This window comes from Nerophis ophidion, linkage group LG04 (genome assembly GCF_033978795.1).
Source record: "Nerophis ophidion isolate RoL-2023_Sa linkage group LG04, RoL_Noph_v1.0, whole genome shotgun sequence".
In the NCBI taxonomy this organism is placed as follows: domain Eukaryota; kingdom Metazoa; phylum Chordata; class Actinopteri; order Syngnathiformes; family Syngnathidae; genus Nerophis; species Nerophis ophidion.
In genome coordinates, this window is record NC_084614.1 from 17,312,002 (window position 1) to 17,335,989 (window position 23,988).

At 37.5% G+C, this 23,988-nt stretch overlaps 1 protein-coding gene across 1 annotated transcript in view; it reads right to left on the bottom strand.

Annotated features, from left to right (window-relative positions):
* Positions 1-23,988, bottom strand: part of LOC133551028 (nectin-2-like) — a 499,757-nt gene that overhangs the window by 299,114 nt on the left and 176,655 nt on the right. The window contains exon 2 of the mRNA XM_061897289.1: positions 7,546-7,658. Within this exon, the coding sequence (XP_061753273.1) occupies positions 7,546-7,658 (113 nt within the window). The remainder of the gene's footprint in view (positions 1-7,545; positions 7,659-23,988) is intronic.

Below are 23,988 nucleotides of genomic sequence, written 5' to 3' on the forward strand. Positions count from 1 at the left end.
TATTTATATATATACATAATAAAATAAATATATATAGCTAGAATTAACTGAAAGTTAAATATTTCATATGTATTTATATTTATATATATATATATATATATATATATATATATATGAAATAATCGAGTTGGTGAATTGGCTGTAAATATACCTTCATCTTAACCACGCCCCCAAACCACGCCTCCGCCTCACCCCTGACCACGCCCCCCACATCCCGAAATCGGAGGTCTCAAGGTTGGCAAGTATGGATGTTGTTCTTCACCTGTCCAAACATCACAGATGTTATTCTCTGCAAAGATATGTTCAAATCTAGTCCCGCGGACTTTGTTTACATTCGCGCGCGCGGACACTTGTTAACCTCCGTGTAGGCCAGTGTTTTTCCACTTTTTTTGAGCCAAGGCACAGTTTTTGCGTTGAAAAAAACCCGGAGACACTGTTGACCTCCATGTAGACCAGGGATGTCCAAACTTTTTCCACAGGGGGCTGCACACGGAAAAATTTAAGCATGCGGAGCCATTTTGATATGTGGATTTTTTTTTTTAATCCTTAGGGCTCCTGGGGAGCACAGAGGGTCTCAGTCACTAAAATGTTAAAAATAAGTCAAATTATTATTTAATCTTTTTATTTAATGCTTACAGTAAATCTCTATCAACTTGAGGTTGATATAAAGTAAAACAAATAAGGTTTTATGCCTTTTTTGTCAAAGACAACTTTGTTTTTATAGTAAAACTGAAATATGCAGTATTTAGATAGCTAGATAGATAGATAGATAGATAGATAGATAGATAGATAGATAGATAGATAGATAGATAGATAGATAGATAGATAGATAGATAGATAGATAGATAGATAGATAGATAGATAGATAGAAAGATAGTACTTTATTGATTCCTTCATTACAGTTCCTTTATTTAGCAATTAAAGCCCTCAAAGATCAATAATGCAGGACACCATTAATTTTAATTATTTAATATTTTTGAGTAAACACAATGAAAAGTTTGATAAAATCCTACTAAATATATTTGAGATCCGAAAGGTTCCCCACTCATAAAGTGATGCATTTTTATTAGTTTTTTTTTTTTTTTTACTTTTAACACTTAAATTTCAAGATCAACTTCCGATATATCATGTCGATTTTAAGTTTGAACTATTATTTTGTTTGTTTTATGCTCTTTTGTCAAAACTTTGATGTTTTTATATGGCAGCCACACAACATATGCAATATTTTTTCCACAGAAAACATTTTAAAGTGATAATTTTTAAGTAATAATTTATTATAACCTAGATTTTTTTGTCCTTTTTTTTTGAGCAATGGAAAAAAAAGAAAATAAGGACAAAAGGGGAAAAAAACTGCCTGCATGGCAGCTTTGTGTCAACATTGCAACTTTTTCTCATTAGATTTCACCTCATTCCACTTTTTAAAAATGTTTTATTTTTTTATTTTTGCAATACTATCAATTTTGCAATTTTTCCAGAATATGTGTAAAGCCGGTAAACGATTAGCTGCGGGCCGCAAATGGCCCCCGTGCCGCACTTTGGACACCCCTGATGTAGACCATCACTGGGAAATGGATATCCCAGCAGAGACCAGCTTTGAAGCAATAGATGGAAACCACAATGGACATACCGTATTTTTCGGAGTATAAGTCGCACATGCCGAAAATGCATAATAAAGAAGGAAAAAAACATATATAAGTCGCATTTTTGGGGGAAATGTATTTGATAAAACCCAACACCAAGAATAGACATTTGAAAGGCAATTTAAAATAAATAAAGAATAGTGAACAACAGGCTGAATAAGTGTACATTATATGAGGCATAAATAACCAACTGAGAAGGTGCCTGCTATGTTAACCTAACATATTATGGTAAGAGTCATTCAAATAACTATAACATATAGAACATGCTATACGTTTACCAAACAATCTGTCACTCCTAATCGATAAATCCCATGAAATCTTATACGTCTAGTCTCTTACGTGAATGAGCTAAATAATATTATTCGATATTTTACGGTAATGTGTTAATAATTTCACACATAAGTCGTTCCTGAGTATAAGTCGCACCAAACTATGAAAAAAACTGTGACTTATTGTCCGAAAAATACGGTATATAACATGGAGAAGATAACTGCCTTTATTAATTATAAATTGGAGAAATTTACTTCATACTGGGAAAACTGGGTCAATTATGTCACACCCCATGAGCCTGACTTAAATTTTTTGAATTAGTGCACTGCTTTTAAAAAAAAAAAAAAAAAAAAAAAAAAAAGATCACTCCCTATATGTATACAGCATTATTCACATGTGAATAATATAAATACAGTCTATTATTCACATGTGAATGATAAAAATACAGTCTATTATACAGCATTATTCACATATGATTAATATAAATACATTCTATTTTACAGCATTATTCACATGTGAATAATAAAAATACCTCTATTATCCAGCATTATTCACATGTGAACAATATAAAAACAGTCTATTATACAGCATTATTCACATATGATTAATATAAATACATTCTATTTTACAGCATTATTCACATGTGAATAACATAAATACAGTCTATTATACAGCATTACTTACATGTGAATAATAAAAATACCGTCTATTATCCAGCATTATTCACATGTGAATGATATAAAAACAGTCTATTATACAGCATTATTCAATTATGATTAATATAAATACAGTCTATTATACAGCATTATTCACATGTGAATTATATAAATACAGTCTATTATACAGCATTATTCACACATGAAAAACATAAATACAGTTTATTATACAGCATTATTCACATGTGAAAAACATAAATACAGTCTTTTATATAGAATTATTCACATGTGAATAATATATGTATATATATATATATATATATATATATATATATATATATATATATATATATATATATATATATATATATATATATGTTTATTTTTATTTTATTTCTGTTATTATTATCAATATATTATTGTTAAATTTTTGTTTATTTAATTGATGTATTTGTAGATACTATTTTTTTGCGTTTTTTTGCGGGGGGTGGTATGATGGGCATATAAACAAAAAATATTTTTGACATTTAGGGCAGGCAACAGCTATATGATGAACGTGAATATGATGTAATGGATAGAGATAGGCGCCAGCGCCCCCCGCGACCTCAAAAAGGGAATAAGCGGTAGGAAATGGATGGATGGATGGATAGAAATGTCTAATACTGGATATACATAAAAAAAAAAATGTTGGTGTTGTCATATTGCAGTCTGCACGTATCTCTTATGTTTGACTGCCATCTACTGGTCAAACTTATCATTTCACCATGTACCCAAAAAAATATCTTTGAGGTCGGTAAGCAAAACCGGAATTAATCTGTGTTATAAGGCGTACTATCGAGTTTTGACGGGGAAAAAATGATTTTAAGTGCGCCTTGTAGTCTGGAAAATGCGGTAAATGTTGCCAGTCAAATAAAACTTTTCCTTTTGTCAACATAGCTCAGATAGCGAAGGAAAAAAAATGAACTACAAATAAACGCATGGTGAAACAGGACGCAGATAAACAATATGTTTAATTAAAATGTGAGTTGTGGATACCAACATCCTTTTAATGTTCTGGCAAAACAAGCTCATTCCCTGCTTGGGTTGAAATAAGATAAGAAAATAAACGCTACAGAAAATAAGTTGCTAAGGGCCATTTTTTATTCTGCTCCCAGAAGAAAAGCTGTTGTAGACGCCCGTTTGAGAGGTTCAGACAAAATACCCATTACATCATTCCTTTTCAAGTAAAATGTTGCAAATACAAACAATAAAATACCACACAAATTGGATCACATTGTGAGGACATGACACTTGCGACTTCAGCACTATGTTTCGAAAAAAATTTGCTACATTTTTAGCATACAAAGTACAAACCCCAAAACCAGTGAAGTTGGCACGTTGTGTAAATGGTAAATAAAAACAAAATACAATGATTTACAATCTTTTTCAACCTATATGCAAATGAATAGACTGCAAAGACAAGATACTTAACATTCAAACTGGAAAACGTTGTTATTTCTTTCAAATATTAGCTCATTTGGAATTTGATGCCTGCAACATGTTTCAAAAAAGCTGGGACAAGTGGCAAAAAAGACTGAGAAAAGTTGAGGAATGCTCATCAAACACTTGTTTGGAACATCTCACAGGTGAACAGGCTGATTGGGAACAAGTGGGTGTCATGATTGCAGCTTCCATGAAATGTTCAGTCATTCACAAACAAGGATGGGGCCAGGGTCGCCACTTTGTGAACAAATGCGTGAGCAAATTGTCGAACAGTTTAAGAACAACATTTCGCAACGAGATACTACAAAGAATTTAGGGATTTCTGTAATATCATAAAAAGCTTCGGAGAATCTGGAGAAATCACTGCACGTACGCGATGACATTACAGACGGTACTGCATCATAAACCACCGTCAGTAGCTATATAGGATATCACCACATGGGCTCAGGAACACTTCAGAAAACCACTGTCAGTAACTACAGTTGGTCGCTACATCTGTAAGTGCAAGTTAAAACTGTACTACGCAAAGTGAAAGCCATTTATCAACAACACCCAGAAATGCCGCCAACTTCGCTGGCCCCGAGCTCATCCAAGATGGACTGATGCAAAGTGGAAAAGTGTTCTGTGGTCTGACAAGTCCACATTTCAAATTGTTTTTGGAAACCGTGGACGAGAAAAAGAACCATCCGGATTGTTATAGGCACAAAGTTGAAAAGCCAGCATCTGAGATAGTATGGGGGTGTATTAGTGCCCAAGGCATGGGTAACTTACACATCTGTGAAGGCACCATTAGTGCTGGAAGGTACATACAGGTTTTGGAGCAACATATGTTGTCATCCAAGCAACGTTATCATGGACGCCCCTGCTTATTTCAGCAAGACAATGCCAAGCCACATGTTACAACAGCGTGGTTTCGTAGTGAAAGAGTGCGGGTTCTTTCCTGGCCCGTTTGCAGTCCAGACCTGTCTCCCATCGAAAATGTTTGGCGCATTATGAAGCGTAAAACACGACAGCGGAGACCCCAGACTGTTGAACGACTGAAGCTCTACATAAAACAAGAATGGGAAAGAATTCCACCTTCAAAGCTCCAACAATTAGTTTCCTCAGTTCCCAAACGTTTATTGAGTGTTGTTAAAAGAAAAGGTGATGTAACACAGTGGTGAACATGCCCTTTCCCAACTACTTTGGCACGTGTTGCAGCCATGAAATTCTAAGTTAATTATTATTTGCAAAAACAAAATAAAGTTTATGAGTTTGAACATCAACTTTCTTGTCTTTTTGTGCATTCAATTGAATATGGGTTGAAAAGGATTTGCAAATCATTGTATTCCGTTTATATTTACATCTAACAATTTCCCAACTTATATGGAAACGGGGTTTGTACATACAGGTTTTGGAGCTACATATGCTGCCATCCAAGCATCGTTATCATGAACGCCCCGGCTTATTTCAGCAAGACAATGCCAGGCCACGTGTTAAAACAGCGTGGCTTCATAGTAAAAGAGTGCGGGTACTAGATTGGCTTTCCTGTAGTCCAGACCTGTCTCCAATTGAAAATGTGTGGTGCATTATGAAGCCTAAAATACCACAACTTAAGCTGTTCATCAGACAAAAATAAGAAATAATTTCTCCTGAAAATCTTAAAAAATTGGTCTCCTCTTTTCCCAAACGTTTACTGAGTGTTGTTAAAAGGAAAGGCCATGTAACACAATGGTAAAAATGCCCCCGTGACCATTTTTTTTGCAATTCAATTGTAAGTTAATGATGATTTGCACACAAAAAAAAGAAGTTTCTCAGTTGGAACATTAAATAATTTGTATTTGCAGTCTATTCAATTGAATATAAGTTGAAAAGGATTTGCAAATCATTGTATTTGGTTTTTATTTACGAATTACACAACGTGCCAACTTCAATGGATTTGGGTTTTGTAAGTCAAAAGCACACCTGTTGTCACAGATCCGAAACCTTAACGACACTTTTTCTTTCTCGCTCTCGATTTTTTCCATTTTTTTTACAAACCCTGTTTCCATATAAGTTGGTAAATTGTGTCGGATGTAAATATAAACGAAATACAATGATTTGCAAATCATTTTCAACCCATATTCAGTCGAATGCACTACAAAGACAAGATATTTGACGTTCAAACTGATAAACGTTATTTTTTTTAGCAAATAAAAATTAACTTAGAATTTCATGGCTGCAACATGTGCCAAAGTAGTTGGGAAAGGGCATGTTCACCACTGTGTTGCATCACCTTTTCTTTTAACAACACTCAATAAACCTTTGGGAACTGAGGAAACTAATTGTTGAAGCTTTGAAAGTGGAATTATTTCTCATTCTTGTTTTATGTAGAGTTTCAGTCGTTCAACAGTCCGAGGTCTCCGCTGTCGTATTTTACGCTTCATAATGCGCCACACATTTTCGATGGGAGACAGGTCTGGACTGCAGGCGGGCCAGGAAAGTACCTGCACTCTTTTTTTACGAAGCCACGCTGTTGTAACACGTGCTGAATGTGGCTTGGCATTGTCTTGCTGAAATAAGCAGGGGCGTCCATGAAAAAGACGGCGCTTAGATGGCAGCAAATGTTGTTCCAAAACCTGTATGTACCTTTCAGCATTAATGGTGCCTTCACAGATGTGTAAGTTACCCATGCCTTGGGCACTAATGCACCCCCACAACATCACAGATGCTGGCTTTTGAACTTTGCGTCGATAACAGTCTAGATAGTTCGCTTCCTTTTTGGTCCGGATGACACGATGTCGAATATTTCCAAAAACAATTTGAAATGTGGATTCGTCAGACCACAGAACACTTTTCCACTTTGCTTCAGTCCATCTTACATGATCTCAGGCCCAGAGAAGCCGGCGGCGTTTCTGGATGTTGTTGATAAATGGCTTTCGCTTTGCATAGTAGAGCTTTAACTTGCACTTACAGTTGTAGCGCCAAACTGTATTTAGTGACAGTGGTTTTCCTGAGTGTTCCTAAGCCCATGGGGTGATATCCTTTAGAGATTGATGTGGTTTTTGATACAGGGATCGAAGGTCACGGTCATTCAATGTTGGTTTCCGGCCATGCCGTTTACGTGGAGTGATTTCTCCAGATTCTCTGAACCTTTTGATGATATTATGGACCGTAGATGTTGAAATCCCTAAATTTCTTGCAATTGCACTTTGAGAAATGTTCTTAAACTGTTTGACTATTTGCTCACGCAGTTGTGGACAAAGGGGTGTACCTCGCCCCGTCCTTTCTTGTGAAAGACTGAGCATTTTTTGAGAAGCTGTTTTTATACCCAATCATGGCACCCACCTGTTCCCAATTAACCTGCACACCTGTGGGATGTTCCAAATAAGTGTTGGATGAGCATTCCTCAACTGTATCAGTATTTATTGCCACCTTTCCCAACACCTTTGTCACGTGTTGCTGAATTTGTCGATAAAACCGATGTGTTGCCCAGGCCGAGGAGAGAGAGTATCAGCTTCAAACAAAGTCAAGCTCACCTGAGTCAGTTTGGTCCGGCCTCCGCCGTCGATGAACTGGCAGCGCAGATCCACGGACTCGTTGGGGTAAGCCTCCAGCTCCTCCTCCACGCGTACCTTCTGAGCGCCTACACCTGTCGACCACAGAGAAAGACATCATGAGGACACGCCCCCCAAAAAGAGGCAGGCGGTGGGTCGCCATGGCAACCGTCGCAGGAGGAGAGTTTTGTTGGGAAACGATCCAACATCAGACCCATCTAGTGTCCCACTCATTTGCAACTGAGAAGCTCCCTCGCCGTCCTCCCCTGCAGCGCGGAGCTCAGTAGCAAACGTGTGGCTCACACGTTCGATACCCAAAGTGCATTTGGACTACCAACTTGCTCACTGCCAAGGACATTTGTGCACGTTTGGTAAAAGTCATTGTTTACTTTCCTGGGAATATATTTGACAAAGTTACATCACGTGCACTATTCAGGGAGGATTGGGAAGAAGCAGATCTATGTGATACACAATAAAAGGTAGCGTGCTTGTACTATACTTGTACTGTACTTGTACTGTACTTGTACAAGACTTGTAGTGTACTTGTACTATACTTGTACTGCACATCCTGGTCTGTACTATACTTGTATTGTACTTGTACTGTATGTCTAGACTGTACTGCACTTGTATTGTACTTCCATGTCTGTACTATACTTGCACTATACTTATACTATAGTTGTACTATACTTGTACTATAGATATACTAGTACTATAGTTGTAGTATAGTTGTAGTATACTTCTACTATAATTGTACTATACATGTACTAAACTTGTACTATACTTGTACTTTAATTGTACTATACTTGTACTATAGCTGTACTAAACTTGTACTTTAGTTGTACTATACTTGTATTATAGTTGTACTATACGTGTACTATAGTTGTACTATGATTGTAGTATACTTGTACTATAGTTGTACTATACTTGTACTATAGTTGTACTATAGTTGTACTATACTTGTACTTTATTTGTACTATAGTATACTTGTACTATAGCTGTACTAAACTTGTACTTTAGTTGTACTATACTTGTATTATAGTTGTACTATACGTGTACTATAGTTGTACTATGATTGTAGTATACTTGTACTATAGTTGTACTATACTTGTACTATAGTTGTACTATAGTTGTACTATACTTGTACTTTATTTGTACTATAGTTGTGCTATACTTGTATAAAAGTTGTACTATAGTTGTCCTATACTTGTACTATACGTGTACTAAACTTGTACTATACTTGTACTAAACTTGTACTATATTTGTAATTTAGTTGTACTGTATGTGTACTATACTTGTACTATACTTGTACTATAGTTGTACTATAGTTGTACTATAGTTGTGCTATAGTTGCACTATAGTTGTGCTATAGTTGTTCTATACTTGTGCTATACTTGTACTATACTTGTACTATAGTTGTACTATAGTTGTACTATATTTCTACTATAATTGTACTATACATGTACTAAACTTGTACTATACTTGTACTTTAGTTGCACTATACTTATACTATAGTTGTACTAAACTTGTACTATACTTGTACTTTAGTTGTACTATACTTGTATTATAGTTGTACTATACTTGTACTTTAGTTGTAATATACTTGTACTATAGTTGTACTATACTTGTACTTTAGTTGTACTTTACTTGTACTATAGTTGTACTATACTTGTAATATAGTTGTACTATACTTGTACTATAGTTGTACTAAACTTGTACTATATTTGTACTTTGGTTGCACTATACTTGTACTTTAGTTTTACTATACTTGTACTATAGTTGTGCTATAGTTGTACTAGAGTGTGAGTGTGACGCGGCACACAGCATGAAATAAATAAAAGGTGTGGAGGATTAGCAGAGGCAAGCTGCTAGTTGGCGGAGAAGAAAAAGCCTTGTAAAAGTGTGAGAGGGACAATATGGATAGTGTGTGTGTGTGTGTGTGTGTGTGTGTGCGTGCGTGCGTGCGTGTGTGTGTGTGCTGATGCTGCTCAACTAGCTTACAAACATAGAAAGCAGCTTTGTGCGTGTGTGTGTGTTTGCATGACTAGTTATTGTGTTTGCGCGTCAACTTACATGATGTGTGTGTTATTGCTTGTTACTGCATGTGTGTGTGTGTGTGTGCGTGTGCGTGTGTGTTTGCATGACTAGTTATTGTGTTTGCGCGTCAACTTACATGATGTGTGTGTTATTGCTTGTTACTGCATGTGTGTGTGTGCGTGTGCGTGTGTGTTTGCATGACTAGTTATTGTGTTTGCGCGTCAACTTACATGATGTGTGTTATTGCTTGTTACTGTACGTGTGTGTGTGTGTGTGTGTGTTTGCATGACTAGTTATTGTGTTTGCGCGTCAACTTACATGATATGTGTGTGTTATTGCCTACTGTACGTATGTGTGTGTTTGCACGACTAGTTATTGTGTTTGCGCGTCAACTTACATGATGTGTGTTATTGCTTGTTACTGTACATGTGTGTGTGTGTGTGTGTGTGTTTGCATGACTAGTTATTGTGTTTGCGCGTCAACTTACATGATGTGTGTGTTATTGCTTGTTACTGCATGTGTGTGTGTGTGTGTTTGCATGACTAGTTATTGTGTTTGCGCGTCAACTTACATGATGTGTGTGTTATTGCTTGTTACTGCATGTGTGTGTGTGTGTGTGTTTGCATGACTAGTTATTGTGTTTGCGCGTCAACTTACATGATGTGTGTTATTGCTTGTTACTGTACGTGTGTGTGTGTGTTTGCATGACTAGTTATTGTGTTTACGCGTCAACTTACATGATGTGTGTGTTATTGCTTGTTACTGCATGTGTGTGTGTGTGCGTGTGTGTTTGCATGACTAGTTATTGTGTTTGCGCGTCAACTTACATGATGTGTGTTATTGCTTGTTACTGTACGTGTGTGTGTGTGTGTGTGTGTGTGTGTTTGCATGACTAGTTATTGTGTTTGCGCGTCAACTTACACGATGTGTGTTATTGCTTGTTACTGTACGTGTGTGTGTGTGTTTGCATGACTAGTTATTGTGTTTGCGCGTCAACTTACATGATGTGTGTTATTGCTTGTTACTGTACGTGTGTGTGTGTGTGTGTGTGTGTGTTTACATGACTAGTTATTGTGTTTGCGCGTCAACTTACATGATGAGTGTTATTGCTTGTTACTGTACGTGTGTGTGTGTGTGTTTGCATGACTAGTTATTGTGTTTGTGCGTCAACTTACATGATGCATGTGTTATTGCTTGTTGCTGTACATGTGTGTGTGTTTGCACAACTAGTTATTGTGTTTGGGTATCTAAATACATGTGTGTTATTGCTTGTTACTGTAGATGTGTGTGTGTTTGCACGACTAGTTATTGTGTTTGCGCGTCAACTTACATGATGTGTGTGTTATTGCCTACTGTACGTATGTGTGTGTTTGCACGACTAGTTATTGTGTTTGCGCGTCAACTTACATATGTGTGTTATTGCTTGTTACTGTACATGTGTGTGTTTGCACGATTAGTTATTGTGTTTGCGCGTCAACTTACATGATGTGTGTGTTATTTGTTATTGTGTGTGTGTTTGTGTGTGTGTGCGCGTCTGTGTGTGTTTGTTTGCACGACTAGTTATTGTGTTTGCAGGTCAACTTACATGATGAGTGTGTGTTTGCACGACTAGTTATTGTGTATGTTATTGCTTGTTACTGTATGTCTGTGTGTGTGTGTTTGCAACTCTAGTTATTGTGTTTGCGTATCTAAATACGTGTGTGTTATTGCTTGTTACTGTAGATGTGCGTGTGTGTTTGCACAACTAGTTATTGTGTTTGCGCGTCAACTTACATGATGTGTGTCTTATTGCTTACTGTACGTGTGTGTGTTTGCACGATTAGTTATTGTGTTTGCGCGTCAACTTACATGTGTGTTGTTGCTTGTTACTGTATATGTGTGTGTGTGTGTTTGTACGACTAGTTATTACGTTTGCGCGTCAACTTACATGATGTGTGTCTTTTTGCTTGTTACTGTATGTGTGTGTGTGTGTGTTTGCACGACTAGTTATTGTTTGCGCGTCAACTTACATGATGTGTGTGTTATTGCTTGTTATTGTACACGTGTGTGTGTATGTGTGTGTGTGTGTTTGATGACAACATGAAGCATCAATGCACACCCTGTCGGCAGCCAAACCACTGATCCACTCGCACTGTAACATGCACACATGTATGTAACACACACAAACACACACGACTGTACATGCAATATGGCCGTCAGATAAGTACATCCACGGAGGAAAACAAACACAAAGCTGATGACTGTTGTCCTGTTTCTCCTCCACTTTCTACCAACACTTTTGTGCTTTTATTTGTTGCCGTCGCTTCTTCTTTATCCCCTCTGGCACAAGGAGATTAATTTGCGCTTTATTATTAGACACATCCCCGCACAATGGCTCACTCACACACACACACACACACACACACACACACACACACACACACACACACACACACACACACACACACACACACACACACACACACACACACACACACACACACACACACACGCACACACACACACACACACACACAGCGGTGCTTGAAATAGTCCCAACATGGGTAAAAGAGAAACCGCAGCAGTGCAAACATGGAAGATAATCTTCAACTGCATGAAAAGACATACATTTCAGCCAATCAGAAGCCGGGAAAAAGACACAACAATGCATGGAGGATATCACTTTTGAATATAAAGTCGACACAAAATGTTTGGTATATTAAACAATACATGCTCACTATAACTGTGCATTTGTGATTAATAGGACTGGATAATATGGTTTAAAATGTAACTGTTTTATATCGGTCAATATCAATAATTATTGATATTTCATAAGGCCTGTTGAAAATAAGAAGCAGAAGAGAAACGGATTAAATGTAAACATTTTTACTTCTAATGTAACCTTCCTCTGATTTTAATCTCCTCAGCTATCAAAGCAGAAAGGAAATGTCAACACAAGCTCAATGTAAACATTTAACAATAACCTCTTAAAAAGAAGGTGCAAAAATAAGGAATAGGTAAATAAAAATAAACGCTTGAACATTTTTTTAAATAGTGCAAATTGTGGAAATGTGAACACAGAAAAACTTGAAAATTGATATTTTCTGCAGGTTTAGTGCCAGAAAGTTACAGCTGTGCTCTAAAGGGTGAGCGCGGCAAAGGTGGTTGCATTATTTACAGACCACATTGGTCTGGCTAGGGCAGAGGTCCCCAAACTTTTTGACTTGGGGGCCGCATATATATATATGTATATGCATATATATGTATATATAAACATATATACATGCATATACACAGCATATATACATATTTACACATGTATACATATGTATACACACATATGTGTGTGCATATGTATATATATTCATATATATGCATTTATATGCATATATGCATAGATATATATATATGCATTTATATGCATATATGTATGTATATATATATATATGCATATGCACGCATGTATATGTATATATTCATGCATACATATACATATATACATACGTATATACATACATATATACATGTATACACACATATGTGTATATATATATATATATATATATATATATATATATATGGGACGGCGTGGCGCAGTGGAAGAGTGGCCGTGCGCAACCCGAGGGTCCCTGGTTCAAATCCCACCTAGTACCAACCTCGTCACGTCCGTTGTGTCCTGAGCAAAACACTTCACCCTTGCTCCTGAAGGGTGCTGGTTGGCGCCTTGCATGGCAGCTCCCTCCATCAGTGTGTGAATGGGTAAATGTGGAAGTAATGTCAAAGCGCTTTGAGTACCTTGAAGCTAGAAAAGCGCTATACAAGTACAACCCATTTATCATTTATCATTTATCAATATATATACGTATATGCATACATATATGCATATATACATATATATACATATATGTATATACATACACATTATATATAAATATATATATACATATGTATGCATGCATATATATATGTATATACATACACATTATATATAAATATATATATACATATGTATGCATGCATATATATATGTATATACAAACATATATACATACATATATATACGCATATACATACATATATATACATATATACATATATATACATATATACATACATATATAGACATATATACACATATATACAAATATATACATATATACATACATATATAGACATATATACATATATATATATATATACACACATATATATACATATATACATAAACATTGTATATTAATATATGTATATATATACACATATATATAAATATATATGCATACATATACATATATATACACATATATATACATACATATATATACATATATATATGTATGTATATAAGTATATATATATATAATTTATATAAGTATATATATATATATATATATATATATACACACACACACACACCTATGGGCCGGAAATTGGTACCATATCGATTCAAATGTGAATGGTACCCATCCCAACACGTGTAAACCGAGGCACGTTCTAATCTGATCCCCCACAATCGGTATCGGCCAATCTCACTCATGGATGACCCGTATCGAAATTGCCAACATAAAACCCCCATCAGAAAACTCTTTCCATTTACTTAATTTTCTCTTTTCTCATCCATTTTATATTTAATTTATTGGTTACACTTTAGTGTGGAGAACATATTCTTAGTAACAAAAACTTAATTTTGAGTCATTTGGACAGAAGGGGAACATATAAGGGTTGGGGTTACTAATAAGCAATCATTCTGAGGTTATTGAGGGAAGACTCTTAGTTAATGGCCATGCAGAATAAGGCATTATTAAATAATTAGTAATGACTAAATAAGAGCCAATATGTTGCTAATTTGCATGTTAATAAGCAATTAAATAATGGCGAATATGTTCCCCATTCTAAAGTGTTAACAATGTATTTATTTCCATGCATTTCATTATTCACTTTTAAATTATACACACACACACACAAAAAAGGAATAAAATAAAAATTATTCTCTGATCTACTATTGTTTTTTTGGCAATCTACTAGGAAATAGTGACACAAAAAAGGAACAAAACTTGACAAACACAGGAAGTAAACAAAACACTTTGCTCAAACGTTGGCCTCGTGGTGGTGGTCAAACGTTGTTGTGACATGAAGGATGCACTCAGGAGAAGAGGAGTCAAATGCGAAGGGGGGGCTGGATGGCTAAATGAACCCCCGCCGTTCTCCCTACCCGAGCGGCGATAGATGAATCACACCTAATTGGCATTTAGAGGCCCGTGGCATTTGCCTGTTTAATCTGTGCGGCGTGAAGCGCGTGCTGATGGGACGCAGGCGAGCGGAAGGTCTGCTTGTTTGTCGGTTTGGCTCACTTGTTGACACCAAACCTAAACATCATCCGCGAACCTGATGAAGTGAAGTGTGAAAAGAATTATATTTATATAACGCTTTTCTCTAGAGACTCAAAGAGCTTTTACGTAGTGAAACCCAATATCTGTGTTACATATAAACCACCGCAGGTGGCACTGGGAGCAGGTGGGTAAAGCGTCTTGCCCAAGGACACAAAGGCAGTGACTAGAATGGAAGTGGGGATTGAGCCTGGAACCCTCAAGTTGCTGGCACAGCCACTCTAGCACCTAATTCATGTTGCCGTGACGTCTTTAAACCCGAATAATTATCTCAATTAATTCCAACCTTCAAAGGGGAGATGGACGGGCGCATTGGGATTGTTGGCGTGACCCCAGGATGCAGAGAGAGCAGGCCATGTGTGAGGGCGGGTGCCAAATTCGGTATATTTATTGGCACCGTAAAAATCCTTTTTTTTTTTTAAATATAAAGGTGATGTCACCTTTATTGCAGGTGACATCACGTCCGATTTGCAGACTTAAATAAATGGTAAATCAGGGGTCACCAACGCGGTGCCCGCAGGCACCAGGTCGCTAGCCTGTTCTAAAAATAGCTCAAATAGCAGCACTTACCAGTGAGCTTCCTCTATTTTTTAAATTGTTTTTATTTACTAGCAAGCTGGTCTCGCTTGGCTCGACATTTTTAATTCTAAGAGAGACAAAACTCAAATAGAATTTGAAAATCCCCAAAAATATTTTAAAGACTTGGTCTTCACTTGTTTAAATAAATTCATTTATTTTTTTACTTTGCTTCTTATAACTTTCAGAAAGACAATTTTAGAGAAAAAATACAACCTTAAAAATGATTTTAGGATTTTTAAACACATATACCTTTTTACCTTTTAAATTCTTTTCTTTCCTGACAATTTAAATCAAAGTTCAAGCATTTTTTAAATTTTATTTTAAAGAATAATGAATACATTTTAATTTAATTTTTCATTTTAGCTTCTGTTTTTTCGACGAAGAATATTTGTGAAATATTTCTTCAAACTTATTATGATTAAAATTCAAAAAAAAATTATTCTGGCAAATCTAGAAAATCTGTAAAATCCAATTTAAATCGTATTTCAAAGTCTTTTGAATTTCTTTTAAAATTTTTGTTCTGGAAAATCTAGAAGAAATAATGATTTGTCTTTGTTAGAAATATAACTTGGTCCAATTTGTTATATATTCTAACAAAGTGCAGATTGGATTTTAACCTATTTAAAACATGTCATCAAAGTTCTAAAATTAATCTTAATCAAGAAAAATTACTAATAATAATCCATAAAAAATTTTTTAAATTTTTTCAAAAAGATTCGAATTAGCTAGTTTTCCTCTTCATTTTTTCGGTTGAATTTTGAATTTTAAAGAGTCGAAATTGAAGATAAACTATGTTTCAAAATTTAATTTTCAATTTTTTTTGTGTTTTCTCCTCTTTTAAACCGTTCAATTAAGTGTTTTTTTCATCATTTATTCTCTACAAAAACCTTCCGTAAAAGGAAAAAAAATGTACGACGGAATGAAAGACAGAAATACCCATTAATATATATATATATATATATATATATATGTATCTATTAAAGGTAAATTGAGCAAATTGGCTATTTCTGGCAATTTATTTAAGTGTGTATCAAACTGGTAGCCCTTAAGAAAAAAAAAAAATCACTTAAGCGGACTAATCCAAACTCTCTTAAAGTACCGTTGCAATTCTCGACACCAACAAAGCAAGTATTCCTGGTAGAAAACGCACCAACTACGATCCAAAAACGCACTAGCCTGATGCTAACTGTCCATTGGATTTGCCACTTTAGCATCAGTGATTTTACATGGCGATCTCAACACCTGTAAATGTTGCAATGAAAACCACAAGGACGATGAATGTTGCAATCAAACAGCTGGCGTATACGTAAAGTATAAACACTATGTAGGGCACAACATAAGACATCCAGTTTCCTGAAAAAAACATACTATACAGTAAAGTCAAAGTACCAATGCTTGACACACACATTATGTGTGGCGAAATTAGCTCGGTTTAGCTCGGTTGGTAGAGTGGCCGTGCCAGCAACTTGAGGGTTGCAGGTTCGATTCCCGCTTCCGCCATCCTAGTCACTGCCGTTGTGTCCTTGGGCAAGACACTTTACCCACCTGCTCCCAGTGCCACCCACACTGGTTTGAATGTAACTTAGATATTGGGTTTCACTATGTAAAGCGCTTTGAGTCACTAGAGAAAAAGCGCTATATAAATATAATTCACTTCACTTCACTTATTCTCTGCATTTGACCCTTGATCACACCCTGGGAGGTGAGGGGAGCAGTGAGCAGCAGCGGCGGCCGCGCCCGGGAATCATTTTTGGTGATTGAACCCCCAATTCCAAGCCTTGATGCTGGGTGCCAAGCAGGGAATTAATGGGTCCCATTTTTCATAGTCGGGTTTGAACTCACGACCTACCGATCTCAGGGCGGACACTCCAACCACTAAGCCAGTGAGAAGTACAGTTTTACAGCTATATGTCTATCTGGACGAAGTGGCTGGGGAAAGGGAAGTCTGAGCTTCCCTGCTTAGGCTGCTGCCCCCGAAACCCAACCTCGGATAAGTGGAAGAAGACGGATGGATGCATGGAAGTAGAAGCCAGCTCGAATGTGTAGTAGTGGAACGAGAAAATAGTACATGTTTTGAGTGCTATAAACGCCAAACTGGATAGAACCTTCCAGAAGCAATCAAGCCAGTTGATTAAAAGCAAAAAAAATAAAATAAAATACCCCAGACTTCCCTAAGGACCGCCGCTCCAACTGTGGCGTCAGTAATTATCATTCATTATTCTAACGCCGGATTTTAACTCATCTTCTTCATCCTCCGCCCCGGTTCTTCTCCTTTGTCCTTCCAGGAAAAAGAAGGGCGGCTTCCTCTTTTATTCAAATTATAACCACCGAAATAAACGCCAGCCAACATTTGTCTTTCAAACGATCAGCGGCACAATGAAACATTTTTTTTTTTCAAAATGACTTTCGGTTTTTGCTTCCTGTGAAGACTTCGAGCATCGTGAATAATGGATGAGATTTGCAGCTCGGAAGAGGAATTATGAAGTATAAAAAGGAGAAGCGTCAGCGGGATTAAAACTCAGCGAGGCAGACACCGCCAAGGTAAAGCACATGTAAGACAACTAGTGGTGTAACGGTACGTGTATTTGTATTGAACCGGTTCGGTTCGGAGGTGTACCGAACGAGTTTCCACACGGACATATTAGGTAGCGCACCGCACGTTGTGTAAACAATGCAGAGCGAGGCATGACACACGGCAGGCTAGCAGCGACCGGGCTAGGACAACATGCAAAAGCCAGAGCTGGAAGACCCTCCTGCCTCGTTAACATCTCCCGTTTGGGAACACTTTGGCTGCGCGCTGCTCCTAGTCTGTGGAACGCTCTCCCTGACCACCTGAGGGCACCTCAGACTGTGGATGCTTTTAAAAAAAGGCTTAAAAACCCGTCTTTTTAAAAAAGCCTTTTATAGACATGCATGCTGGTTGTAACTATTGGGCTGTTTCTAGTTTTATATTTTATTTATTTTTATTATTACAATTTTTGTTTTACACAGTGGCACTTTGAGGTTGTTTGCTCAACGTAAAGTGCTTTTTACAAATAAAATCTATTATTATTATTATTAAATGTTTGCCGACATTGTTCAGCAGCAGTAGGGTATGCTTCAGCCAACACGTCAAACATGCTAACACCTTTGAAGCGTCACCATCGCATTCAAGCACCCTCGCCTCAGCGAGTCAGGCAGGGCTAAAGCAGTAACATATGTTTATATAGCAGCAGATTTAAGGCCATCCATCCATCCATTTTGTACGGCTTGTCCCATTGCTGTATTGCATTAAAACTACATTTTGACCCACTTCTATGGTGGAAGAACAATAAGCCCATATATCCTCTTACTACCAGGTTAGCCAGGCTGGGGGCGGGGGTGTTGATGAACGTGAACCCCGACTTAAACAAGTTGAAAAACTTGTGTGTATATGTATGTCATGCCATTGTTTACAAATTTGGTAAATAAATAACCCAAAAAATGTAGATGTTGTTTTCTTACTGTACCGAAAATGAACCGAACCATGACCTCTATACCGAGGTACGAACCGAACCGAAATTTTTGTGTACCGTTACACCCTTACTATATACAAATACATATATATACCTACAAATAAACACACGTACATATATACACACACAAATATACACATAGATGCATATATATACACATATATAGGTAAATACATACATACATACACAATCATATATACATACATACATACATACATACATACATATATATATATTAAGGGTGTGGGAAAAATTGATTTCGAATTTGAATCGCGATTCTCACGTTGTGCGATTCAGAATCGATTCTCATTTTTAAAAAATCGATTAATTTTTTTAATCCCAAATTTTTTTTATTTTTTAAATCAATCCAACAAAACAATACACAGCAATACCATAACAATGCAATCCAATTCCAAAACCAAACCTGACCCAGCAACACTCAGAACTGCAATAAACAGAGCAATTGAGAGGAGACACAAACACGACACAGAACAGACCAAAAGTAGTGAAACAAAAATGAATATTATCAACAACAGTATCAATATTAGTTATTAGGGCTGCAAATCTTTGGATGTCCCACGATTCGATTCAATATCGATTCTTGTGGTCGCGATTCGATAATATATCGATTTTTTCGATTCAGCAGGATCTACCCCAGTCTGCTGACATTATAGCAGAGTAGTATTTTTTTTTTAAAAAGCTTTTATAATTGTAAAGGACAATGTTTTATCAACTGATTGCAATAATGTACATTTGTTTTAACTATTAAACAAACCAAAATATGACTTATTTTATCTTTGTGAAAATATTGGACACAGTGTGATGTCAAGCTTATGAGATGCGATGCAAGTGTAAGCCACTGTGACACTATTGTTCTTTTTGTTTTAGTTTTTAGAAACGACAAAATATTTTTTTGATGATGAAAAATATCGTTCTAATCCCTTTCGTATCGGCCATACACTGATACTACGCTTCATGTCGAGATTTGTATCGATCCACCCGCCTTTTGTTTACATTCAAGAGCTCCAGCTTAGCGGTCAGCTTTATCCTCCCACAGTGTGTGCAATGATACTTTTAAAAACACGGGAGTGTTTTGCCCTGTGGGGGGACGTTAGCCGCGAGCAAAGACGCTACATTGCGTTGAGGACGCGTTTGTTCTCGGGTTGGTCTCGCTACCGTCGTCCAAATGAATATTACCTTTATTATCGCTTTTTGAAGGTAGGATATGGCCGATAAACTGATATCAACATCCACGTCGATAGACACGTGTTTGTGTTCAATCAATCAATCAATCAATCAATCAATCAATGTTTATTTATATAGCCCTAAATCACAAGTGTTTCAAAGGGCTGCACAAACCACAACGACATCCTCGGTAGGGCAAGGAAAAACTCATCCCAGTGGGACGTCGACAATGATGACTATGAGAAACCTTGGAGAGGACCGTCAACCGTGTTGACATTTACCTTCCCTTCAGGGGATTATAATCAGAGGAAGGTTACATTTAAAATAAAAATGTATACATGTGTGATGTTTTTCTTCTTGTCCTTTTTTGCATGGCTCATAAAAAATATCAGTGATTATTGATATCGATTGACATAAAACACGTATATCGTGATACTGCCCTACTACATGGGGTCTGATTACTCGCCAAATTTGTCGATGCCTTCTCATTCTCTGCCAGACCGGGTGCGCTCAGGCGTGTCGACGAGCGACAACCATGTCACAGCCTGTTACGTCAGTGTTTCTTTTTCCCTGTGTTTAGTGTTTCAGTTCCTGTCCCGCGCTCTTATTTTGTAGTTTTCACTTCCTGTTTGATATCGTTCGTCGTCAAGACTATTTCAGCTGTGCGAACGCTTTCATTCTTTGTCCGGACACTAATTGCGATGTACGAACGTGCTCGTTGTGGACGCTTTCCCTGCCGCATGTCTTGCGCCTAAGTTTTTGCTGTTCTCCATACGTCCCGTTTGTTATTTTTGCAGTTTCGCGTCATTTCAGAGCACTTCCCAGCTTTTACCGCCTGTCCTTTATCTTTTTTTTTATCTCTACATTAAACCTGCCCGCTGCCTGCCGGGAACACGGCGGTTATCGCTGTCATGTGCCCCGATTGTGATGAAACACAACAAATAAGCGCTAAAAATGATCGGTATCGTTCCAAACAGCAACCTATTTAAAGCTGCCGTTGTGTTTTGTAAGTGCCTTCCCTCCCATTGGAGGACTTTTAAGCGGCGCACAAAACACGCGGACACACTTTGAAACATCTCGCTCATCCGAGAAGGACGCTAATCCGCCAACTAGCTTGTGTTGCGGCGGCGTGGGATTAGCACCAAACTATAAACAAAGACAAGACACGGCCATTCATACGAGCGCAACCTAATTATCATACCATCTCACGCACGTTTAACCACTTCGGATTAGGATTAGCGCCCCTCCGCTACTTGTTTTTTTGCCCCGCACTAAAAAATCGACTAATGAGGCGGACAAGCGGCACTCCGACGACGGGAATACGCTTGGCTGGCGTAATGGTAAGTGTCAGGTTCAAACACTGATGACATCTGTTAAACAAGACAAGAAGCAAAGAATTTAAACAGAGACAGAATTCAATTTGGCTCCATTTGAGGAGAAACGTCCGGTCTGTACTCTCGGAGAGTGTCTCAGCACGCTCTGGCGAATGATTGTACGCCTCCTCCTTTATTTGGATTTTTCCCTGACCACATCTCAACAGCTGCTTCCAAAGGGACGGGGTCGTAAACAGCTCGCAGAAAAGGTTGTAAGGCAGTTCAAAGAAGAGGTTCGTAAAAGAATTCAAAAATAGGTCGCCTGGAGGGGAGTCTGGTCCTGCTTCCTCTCTGCTTTTGTAGTTCTTGGGTCTGACAATATCTTTCTGTTGATTACAATACATGAAAGAAACACAGAAACACCTTCATTTTGCTTCCCCCCCTACACAGTGGAGTTTTACAAGCCTTCTTCTTGGAAGGTTTCAAAGACAGCTTTTGTCTTCTTGCTGGGAACTAATTTCAACACAAAGTTTTGGTGATAACTTAAAAATAATTATTCTAACAATACGTGTGACCAGTAGATGGCAGTCACACATAAAAAGGGGTGTGGACTGAATGATGATAGATAGATAGATAGTACTTTATTGATTCCTTCAGGAGAGTTCCTTCAGGAAAATTCTCTAGTAATAAGGGCGAGTAATAAGCTGATTACGGAGTCCAAGATCAACAGAACAAGTCAACGGTTTTGCTTAACGGGTGTAGCAAAATATCTATAAAGGATGCTAATTCCGTGCACGCTAACAACACTGCATTAGCAATTAGCCGGCGATCTCCAACACAGAAATTTTCAACATGGGCTCTGTGGTCCCCAGGGGGTCTGCAGAGGTACTGCAGTGAAATATTTTGGTTGACTATATTTTCTATTATTCTTTTCATATTTTCCAGGCAATTTTTGAACAAAGCTAAATACACATTAACAATCTTAGCGAGCCAGTTGTCAGCTAGCTATTAGGGAATCAGTTGTCAGCTAGCGAAAAAATGCCAGTTGTCAGCTAGCATTTAGCGAGACAGTTATCAGCTAGCGATTAACGAACCAATTGTCAGCTAGCTATTAGCGGGCCAATTGTCAGATAGAAATTAGCGAGCCAGTTATCAACTAGCTATTAGCAGGCCAATTGCTAGCTAGCAGGGCCAATTGTCAGATAGCTATTAGAGAGCCAGTTGTCAGCTAGCTAGTAGCTATTAGATGAGCGTGTCTTTTGTCAGCTAGCGATTAGCGCACACATTGTCATCTAGCAATTAACGCGCCAGTTGTCAGCTAGCGACTAGCGTGCCAGTTGTCAGCTAGCGATTAACAAGCCGGTCGTCATTTCGTGATGAGCGCGTCACTTGCCAGCTAGCGATTACTGCGTCACTTACCAGCTAGCGATTAACTAGCCAGTTGTCAGCTAGGCCAATTGTCAGATAGCTATTTAAGAGCCAGTTGTCAGCTAAAGTTACAGAAATACATAACAACAACAAAAACAGTTACTCATCACAATTAAAAATATTTTTTACATTATAGTAACATAAAAACAAGCGATAGGTCAAAACAACGTATACAATGTTTCAGTAAAATCTAGTACAACGCTTATAGAAACCGTTTCTTGATCCTTTAAAATGTCCAGGAATTCCCCCAAAGGGACCAGCTCAGGTAACCTCAGAGGCTTGTGTGAATGATTCCAAGACCATGGCGCAGCAAATCCGAAAGCCTTTTTTATCCCCCCGAGATCTGTGTTGGTTCGAGAAGCAAACCTTCTAGGTATATCCTGCAACCTTACAGTAGCAGCTGCAATCTCCACACATGAAAGAAGACAAATAAGGGGGAAGCAGACCAAGAAGTGATTTATGCACAAAAACACAAACATCCAGGAAAATCTGTGTACTGACAAAAGATTGACAGTTTGCATATAAACTGCCGCGTAAGTGTTAGCTAGCAATCAGCACGCCGGTTGTCAGCTTTCAATTAGAATGCTGAGCGATTTGTTCGTTAAAATGTCACATTTGAATACTTTACTGCAGGTGTCGGCGACCTAAAATGTTGAAAGTGCCATATTGGAGCCAAAATACAAAAAAAAACTTGTCTGGAGCCGCAGAAAAATAAAAGCCATATTACATACAGATAGTGTGTCATGAGATATAAATTCAATTAAGAGGACTTAAAGGAAATGAGCTCAAATATAGCTACAAATGAGGCATAATGATGCAATATGTACATATAGCTAGCCTAATTAGCATGTTAGCATCGATTAGCTTGCAGTCATGAAGTGACCAAATATGTCTGATTAACACTCCACACAAGTCAATAACATCAACAAAACTCACCTTTGTGCATTCAAGCACAATGTTAAAACTGAGACAGAAAAAGAAGTGGCATAAAACACGTCCTAGGAAGTCGGAGAAAGTTATACATGT